The sequence below is a fragment of the Gopherus flavomarginatus genome, chromosome 10 (assembly GCF_025201925.1).
Source record: "Gopherus flavomarginatus isolate rGopFla2 chromosome 10, rGopFla2.mat.asm, whole genome shotgun sequence".
In the NCBI taxonomy this organism is placed as follows: domain Eukaryota; kingdom Metazoa; phylum Chordata; order Testudines; family Testudinidae; genus Gopherus; species Gopherus flavomarginatus.
In genome coordinates, this window is record NC_066626.1 from 25,852,714 (window position 1) to 25,862,146 (window position 9,433).

The 9,433-nt window shown below is 39.0% G+C and overlaps 1 protein-coding gene across 1 annotated transcript; it reads left to right on the forward strand.

Moving 5' to 3' along the window:
- The first annotated feature begins 2,222 nt into the window (after positions 1 to 2,222).
- Positions 2,223 to 4,566, forward strand: C10H2orf66 (chromosome 10 C2orf66 homolog). The gene is made up of 3 exons (XM_050969549.1): positions 2,223 to 2,241; positions 2,648 to 2,788; positions 4,384 to 4,566. Exons 2-3 carry the CDS (start codon positions 2,666 to 2,668, stop codon positions 4,564 to 4,566), a joined length of 306 nt encoding a protein of 101 aa, XP_050825506.1. The 5' UTR covers positions 2,223 to 2,241; positions 2,648 to 2,665.
- The last annotated feature ends 4,867 nt before the right edge of the window (positions 4,567 to 9,433 follow it).

The window sequence follows — 9,433 nt, forward strand, 5'->3', positions numbered from 1 at the left end:
ATGCAAAAGTAGTAATGGGCAATTTCAGATGTTTATTAAATAAAACATCTGTTTATAATGGACATAGAAATTAAAAAGATTTTTTTCAACACATCATTCAATTATTTTATTAGTCATATTCAATTTAGTCTGCAGCCAGTATATCATGTAGATAAGATGCCCACATTATAAGATAATAAAATAAAACACCTGAAATTGCTGCTATTTTGAAGAACTATCTAGATAGCATATGTTTTTGTCTGTTCATTTGTGGGCTTTTTTGAGTGAATGCAGACAGAAAAGCAATAATGGCTTCTGCGGCAGCAGGTCCTAGAAAAATGAGATGAACTAAGTACAGATACTTCTTCAGAACATATCAGAAATGTTTCATTTTTCCACATTACTTCTAATTATTTTTCTCACTTGTTTATATTTTTTAAATATTTGTATTACAGTAGTGCACAGAGGCCTCAACGGAGGGGAGGGCCTTGTGCTAGGTGTGGTACAGATGCTTAGAAAAAGCCAATCCCTGCCTGAAGCCCCTACAATCTCCAAATAAGACAATCCTCATATTACAGACAGGGAAGTGAGGCACGAAGATGAAGTGACTTGCCCATGATCACACAGGAAGCCAATGGCAGAGCCAGACCTTCAATCCAGATCACCAGAGTTCCAGTACTGAGATCTCTTAATCAAGGAGCAAAAGGTTTTTTCTTCATGCAAGGTGGCCAGTTAACTTTTTTAATAACTGTTTCTATGGGGGGAAAGTAAATAGCAAAGACAAATATGAGTTAATTATTGGGTCTGCTTATGTTCTCTTTCAGGTTTCACTGAAATCTGCATAAACCTCCAGGACAAACACAGCCTCTTCTGTGTCTAAAAAGAGAAACTCTACAAACAGAATTGCTGGAGTGAAACTTGGTGAATGTCCTGGAACTGGCATGAAACCTGAAGTTTTCCCCCCTAGGGGACACTGAGGTCCTTCCCAACTTTCACCTGCCTTATATGAGAAGCATCTGCTTGACAGACATGTAAAGTATGTGGAGTGTGTTTGTGTGCTGTGACTAGCTTATTCTGTCACACTGGTCAATTTAAAATAGCTGAAACCCCATTAAGTTTCAGCCTTTTCCCCTTCATTCTGTTTCTCTTGTTGCTGCTGTCCCCGGTGCTGATCTGAAAACCAGAATGCATGTACTTGAGAGCTCAATGTCTCCAAGCTGCCCGCAGATAACAAAAACAAAGCAATTAAAAACAATCTAGTCTAAATACTACAATAACTCCTAGTGTAACCTTATAGAATAATCTATGTGCTAGGTACACACACTACTATAGATAGCAAAATAATGCAACTGGAATTTTATTTGTGTTAGCGATGTCAGGGTTCCTGGAGCCATAGATCAGTGTCTTTAAAAAGTTTAAATCTCAATAAATAAAGATACACACCTACTGGCATGGCATTCTATACAAATATTTATTAATAATAATAATAATAATTAATAATGGACTGGTGATGATAAAAGAATGACCAAGATTCCTAACTTGAAAAGTGACAGTTTGGTGCAACTGCTGTAACTAAAATGTTCTTTAAATTGTCAGGAGAAAAATATATGAGAAGAACTATGATCAAATGTCATATCAATTTTGAACTGATATTATTGAATAAGAACAAGTTAAACAGTGTAGTCCTTGTTAGAATCTTTGTCTATAATACCTTGGAATCATCCACTCTAGTATCCCCATATGCAATCTGTAAATTAATGCAGATATAACATAAGGATATCAGGTCAATACTTTCATTAAGGTGCTAAGATTTTGCATCTTGAAATAGACCTCACCTTGCTGTCTTCTAGCACCAGGAAATTCCTCCATATCTAGCTCATCTTGGAAATCCTTCTGCTAGATATAATTATCTGAAAAACAAATGTATAAAATTGATTTAAAAGTAACATTTTATTACGCTTCCACCATCCCCGCAGGAAATTTCTTTATTTTGCCATCCACAAATTTTCAGTAATGTGGCTGGATGAGGAGGGAGGGCAGTGTGTGCTGCAAGATTTAGTAGCAACAGGCCTTAAGAGTATTGAGGATGAGATTCTCAAGGGTCTTTGTCATGGATGGAAATGGAATCATTACTGCAATACTACCAACGTCATTGGCACCCACCCACAGCCAGTCCACTAGCAATATAAGTGGAGAGATCAGTCTGTTTTGCAGATAGAGACAGGCTAACCAGGAAGGGGCAAGCCAGAGCCAAACTTACAGGTAAGCTTTATTTATTTCCTCAGGGCACACAAAGATCTGCTGCTGTAACCAAATGATTAGCTATTTTAGAACTATTATATGATAGAAATAGAGAGGGGATGCAGTGTCCCAGAGGTAGCAACGGAATGGGAAGCATTTCTTTAGGACTAATCTGTTCCTCAAGATACACTAAAGTCGGGGAGGGGAAAGTGGGAGAAACACCCTCCCCCCCCCACACACACATTCTTTCTCTCTCTCTCTTCCCACCCCCCCCCCCGCCCATAGGTAGATCCTCCTTGTCATGGATGGATTGATTGTTTTAAACCATTTATCCACATTAATTCTATGAAATGCTTGCTTTCATGTGTCAGTGGTGCACGTTTTATAGAATCCATGCAGTCTTGTTCTTTCCCCCTCTCATGTGCAGCCTGCTCATCTCTCCAGCATGTGGAAAGTGGCACTTCTGGTTCTGTGTACTATGCTTACTCTGAGGGGGTTGGCAAAGGGAGCTCCGCTAAGGCCAGAAGAAAAATGGAAACCTCTGGACAATCCCAGAAACCGAGATCTGGTAAGGAAACCCTGCAGGAAACATTGTAACGAAGCCAAACTTGGTGTGTGTTTCTCATATTTAGGTGTCTTCTTGTAAGAATTTCTTACCTGTTATAGTTAAAAACTTCAGAGTGAAAAGGGACCCTCTTAGCTAATGTTAGTAACTCTGATGTGCTTTGTATGGTCAGTATCAGCAGCTACCTGCATATACTTTAATCTAACTTGAAGAAACACTTTCAATTTAATATACTGCACATGGATCTTCATCATACCTATGTACAATACACATTAATTTAAAGAGATGTGTTTTGATCTGTGAAAATACAACTCATTTTATCCAACAGAATAGGGGCACTCTGAGTATTCTCCTAGTCCTGTTCTTGTTGACTGTATAGACAATATTGTTTAAGTCAAATGGTAAACCATGGTTTGAAAACACAAATATATTCGTATCTGACACTGCACCTTGAATGGTTTAAGATATGACAGACAATTAACAAGAGAATATTCAACCACAAAGGATTATTTATAAGATCTTATGCAAAAGTTGTGAGAAACATGTCAGTGATTAGCAGCAATGTTTGTACTTGTTTGGAAGGTGACCAAATATGAAATTTAAAAAATACTAACTAAAACCTAATATTTTTGAAATATAACACAGACTATCCAGCCAAAGGATCAGCTCAAATCAGTTGCAGGTGACTTTTAGGATAAATAAAATTGTACTGGAAAACCTGAGGCTACTCTGGCTGTTGCTAGAGGCTGCTCTTAATGGAGGTTTCACTGTGCGCTTTTTCTAAAGAAAATGTTAGCAAATTGGGCAGCATAATACTCTAATCACATTTCTTGTAAAGCTCTTAAAGGCTTTACATAAACTATACTCTTGTATAGTTTAGAACACATGTCAATTTGAGGGACTTCCAGATATTGTAAACTGTTTAATAAGCTTCACAGTTAAGGTATGTTTGGTGTGTAAAAGGCATGCATTAAAAAGTTGGGTATCTACCCCATTAATCAATCCTTAAAGCCTAGAGATCTGAAGAAATAATTTAAGACCTTTGAAGCAGTCTGCTTTAATCTTCCTGATTTATGCCACCTGTTATTTGGAAAACCAAAGCTAACAAATATATTTTACTAATATTCTCAGTGTCAGAAGTATACACATTGTGGGACTGGTGCAGCTCAGCTGAGACTTCACTGATTAATGGGTTGGTGGTCTTTGGACAGGTGTCTATATCACAAAGCCAGATTCTGACACCCTTCCTCACGATGAGAAGTGCCTTACTCCACATGCAATCCCATTAACTTCAATGTCAGAATCTGGCAACAATTTCTGGGTCTGTATGGCCAGTCCCATCACAGGGGCTAATGACTGACCGTACTTAACAAATGAATATGACTAAATCACTGCTAGGTGTAATCATTCCAGTTCACACTTAAAACACATTGTGAAAGCAGAGTAGAACAGCTTGCTCTGCCACTGCTTGTGCTGTACATGTTTGTAGGTAAAATAGAGGACTTCATTACTATCCAGTTCCTTTCACAAGTATATTTACTTTCTTTTAATGGATATGATTATTCATTTTACATTTTTTAAATGTAAACTGTCTTCAGTTTTTCAGAACGCTCCAGGCTTATTTTTCGGGAAGAGGTCTTGATCTGAGAAAGTTCCTAGGTACTTTCTCCATGAATAATGACAGACCCCGGCCTGTAGCTATCTACTTGGATCCTACTGCTTCTGCATTTGCAGATTATGAAGAAAAGAAAAAACTATTTCAGAATTACTTCAAAGGCTGAAAGAAGCTGCTGACCACGGTAAAAGTGATTGTTTTTCCTCTGTGCTGACAGTTATATGTGGTTGAGTTACAGATTTGGATTTCGGTAATTTCCCCTTCTATATGAAGAATAAAAAATAACTTGCTCTTGATAACACATCAGAAATGTGTGGTATTTTAACTCTCACTGAAAGGTAATTGAAATGTATTTAAGGAGAAATTTCTGGAGAGTTAATTTATTTCTGGAATAACAGGAGTTATATGCATGGTAAGAAGTATTCTGAAGTCAGAAGTTTATGCACTGCTTATGCCTCTAATTTATTTCCAGAGACACATACTTGACATTTGCTGGATTAAATAGGGAAAGATTTCAAGAGATCAAGTAAAACCTAGTACAATCGAAATTTTTCTAATGGAGGCTGATAGCCTCCCATGATATGTGCACATCAAGGAAAAAACAGACTTAAAAAAGAAAACATTACAGTAACAAAGAGTAATTGGCCTTTTAAATCTCTGTAAATGTTTTTATTTCTTCAATTAAAAGTGAAGGTTGGATAAAATAGTGTGCAAACTGATTCATATGTCTATACTATAATATGAATCAAGCTTGCACTATTAGTATATCCATGGCCAAATGTACTGCAGGGAACTTGCTTATTTTATTTTCTATACTATATAAATAATAATCCTCCTTATGACAACATGATGAGGGTAGCTAAGTATTATTGCCCCCATTCTACAAACAGTAAGAACTTCAATAGGATTTGGATCAGGTCTTAAGTGACTTGGTAAGAGATGGTTTCTGAACATAAATTTCTGGCTCTTCATAAATGAAAATATTTGCTCTGAGTGTTCTTACAAAATAGTTTATATTTACTGTGAAATTACTAAATTCTGGACACTTGTGTTTTGCTGCATCAGCCACACAGAGGATAACTCACGGTCTAGGGCCTAAGGAACATAAACAACACTGATGTTTGACACAAACTGATGAAGACCTAGAAACGCAGAATTAACTGTGCTCCCCTATCCTTGATTTACTCTGTCGTCTAAATATTGCATCACATAAGATCAGATTCTGGGCCCCCAAAATATCTGGAGATTCTGTTGTTAACTTGAGGAAGATTTAGGGGCTGAAAGACTGGGCATTTTAAAACATTTTTTAATTCTAACCAGGGTTTGTGTCCAGTTAGTTACAACTTCCTAATCTCTCCACCCTATCAGTCTTGCAGCCACATAATGTGCTAAACACAGCAGAACTGTACATTTCCACTCTAGGTGGAGACAGGATTTGAAATCCAGTCCTCAGGCACCACGGAGCTGTATTCCACAAAGGTGTCTATGCCATAATCATGCAGGGAGATGGGTAAGAATGGAAATTGTGTATTTGTGCATATGCAGCCAGTAGCTGATCCTATGAAAGGTGAGTGGCCAGAAACAAGCAACCACAGTAGCCTCACTGACACTCCATGGCCTTAAGGAATCTATTCCTCACCCTGACCCTCACAGAGATTACTCCCAGTCAGAAAAGATAATTTACTGTTTAACAATGCTCATGCTAATAATTTGGGATTTATTAGCCCTTCTAAGCCAGTGGGAGTGTTTCAGTTAGGGTCCTTTGGCTTTGGATCAGACCCCATGTGCTTTTAAATGCTCCTATTTACCATCCTTATTTTATTTTTATTTTTTTTCTTTTCAGGTGGTTACTTTTGGACTTCATGTGAATTGGAAGCATACATGGAAAAATGTTACTGCTTTGGGGTTTCTGACTAGTATCTGACAATTTAACATTTTCTTCAGCATCTGAGTCTTTACATATTCAAATCTGACATCTTGCTGTAATTGCCATATTTGCTCACTTTTCAGGTGGTGAGGTATGGATGGTTGTGAAGATTGGTCTGACAAGATTTTACTTGTTGAAATGTAAATGAAGGAAAATTTCAATCTGATGTAGTATGTCTGACTATTCCTAATTGTCTTCGTCAAGGAATGTAAATAAATGTTATCTTTTAAATTGATTACATCTAGGTTTTAGATAACTGTTTTCTTGAATTTTACCGAGTCTTCATTACAGTGCTTTGTATTTGGTTTGGAGATGTGTGGAATTTAAAAAAAAAACACCACTTCAGTCATTACAGAAACCCATCTCTTTGTTCTCTGTTTGTGCAGCACCTAGCACAAAGGGCCTTCGTCCCTGACTGGGGGTCCTCGGAGCTACCACAATACAAATATTAATCCTTTTAAATCTTCATGAAAGAAAGATAGACTCATCAGCTGTATACATCTGAGAGAGATCCCAAGATCATCCTACTGAAAAAGGCAGAAGATAATACAAGAGCCTCCATAAATGTGGAAATAAGAAAAACCCTGTGAAGTCCTAACACATACATTTATTAATGTCATATTCAAGGTCTCATTCAGATACACTATAGCCATCAGAGTACTTAAATGTTTTGGCTTTTATGTTTTGATAGGAATCTCATAGTAAAGAATCCCTATGATTCCCACAATTTAGTAATTAAACTAATAAATTATTCATAAGAGCCCATCTTACTATTTCTGCTCTGACCATTCCTTATGTATCTGAACCATTACAGATTTCCAGTGCCATATTTTAAAATGGCATCAGGAAATCCTGTATTCAGATTACCACAGTTACTTCTCATTTGGAAGGTACTGCATTGATCCTGAGAAGACTTTTACACACATGCTTAATATTCCACATGTGAGTAGTCCTACTGATTGAAGTTAAAGGATGAAATCCTGGCCCAATTAATGTCAATGGCAGAAGTCCCATTGACTTCACTAGGATCAACCAACTGGAGCACATGGATGAGTCTTTGCAGAATCAAGGCCTAACCTCTTGTTTAATAATGGGTATGAAATATGGCGGTAATAGCTCCATTGTTGTTTCAGTACTGACATGCTCACCAGCTATACCTGCGCACCTGTAGAACCGGGACAAGAAGGCAGGCCACTGGCTTCAAAACACAGGCATCTTTCATTTAAATAAACTGCTTTAGCTGTTAGTATTGAAAGGATTTTATTTTATAAACTAGTACAGGTATGTAGTCTGGATCTATCTAGCCCACCAAATGGAGACTTTTTTTTTAGGAACAGGAGACTGACTAGCATATTTAGAAAAGCCTATAGACATCGATGTAAGTTAATGCGAACTCAAAGCTAGAATACATATCTATAAGTGATTTCATCATTGTTTTATAATACAATAATTGCTCTAGAAACTTAATCACTGCCCTATTCCAGATGGGTCATAGAAATGGTTTCTCAATTTTAAGAGTTCTGCTACTCTGTTTCTACTTGATGAAAAGAAAAACTACAGATGTCTTTCCTCCAAAGAATCAATATAATCAGTAAAACTTGAGTTATTAAATATACATTTAACGTCTGTGTATTTCCTGAAAAAATTTAGGAGCTCTTCCAATACTGCCTTTCATTTTCACTAGTACAAAGTGAGGGCAACATGGGTGTAAACTGCTCTTATTACGACTTCATAGCATTTCTTAATACTTAGTCCTGCCATGAGTGCAGGGGACTAGTCTCTTTCAGTCCTATAATTCATACGTACTTTGAACTGTGCTGCACAAGAATCTGACTTAATCCTGAGCAAATCTAGGGTGCTTTCCCAATATAGATGTCCATAAATGTTTACATCCAATGGTACCTTCATAAATTAGGGAGTTAGACATCTGTTCTTTCCTAGATGGCTGCATCCATTTCTTTAATCTATCTGTGCCCTTCTAGCAGGGCTTCCCAGAGGGATGGGGGTGAGGGGAGCAAGTGGGGCAATTTGCCCCATGCCCTGGGCCCTGCAGGGGCCCCCACGAGAATATAGTATTCTATAGTATTGCAACTTTTTTTTTATGGAAGAGGCCCCTGAAATTGCTTTGCCCCAGGCCCCCTGAATCCTCTGAGTGCCCTGCCTTCTAATACACCAATACTATAGTTTATGTTCTATTCATAGTCCTTCACTTCTTTATCTGGTCAGGATTCAGTAACTCCTGTCTAATATGCTCTTTCAACCACTTAAAACAGTACAAGGAATGGGAGATGCCCTTTCAACTATCAATACCTTCCTTAGAGGTTTTTAAAGTCAGGCTTGACAAAACCCTGGCTGGGATGATTTAGTTGGGAATTGGTCCTGTTTTGAGCAGGGGTTGAGATCCCTGCCAAGCTGATAATCTATTAGTCTAATATGTACCTCCTTGATGTAACGACCACTGAAGTTAAAGGAAAGACGTCCATGGAAACAGACTTTGGATCGGGCCCGTACAGAGCATTGGGCAGGAAATATGGGTTTATTACGAAAACAGTGGTTTGGCGGGGTAATTTTAGTGCTTAGGAAAGTTGTTGGGTAAAGTGAGCATAGGAAATGCTTAATTTCCGATCCGTTGGGAGGCGACGCACAGCAGTCAGTACACTCACCGGCCCACCCTGCCAGCTGTGCCCCATGGATGCAGGGTTAGTGAAGCCCTGTCAGTCCAGAATATTAGAGAGACAAGTGAGGCAGGTAAACTAGCTTTTATTGAATCACCTTCTGCTGGGGAGAGAGACGAGCTCGAGGTGGCACCCAGGGCCAAGCGGGCTCAGACTGCTTAGCCCAACTACTTACCCGAGGGGGCAGCACAGAGCGGCCCCAGACCCTGCCCCCACCCTCCGCCCCTTGTGTCCCCACCCAACCCCCTTCTACTATCGCCCGGAGCCTCAAACCCCCTGCAGCCCCGCTCTCTCCGTGCCCAGGAGGCCGGCGGCTTCGCAGCCGTTTCGCGCATGCTCAGAGCTCAGTTTGTTCACCAGCGGGCGCTAGCCCGGAACTGTTGCGCGGCGGCAGCGAGCTGCGGTCGGATCCGATTAACAAGGGACGCCGA

Excerpts from the sequence above, each read along its gene's own strand:
- C10H2orf66 (XM_050969549.1), top strand. The coding sequence starts at position 2,666 with ATGTGGAAAGTGGCACTTCTGGTTCTGTGTACTATGCTTACTCTGAGG. Across the intron at positions 2,789-4,383 it reads ATCCCAGAAACCGAGATCTG|TTTTTCAGAACGCTCCAGGC; the intron begins GTAAGGAAACCC and ends AACTGTCTTCAG.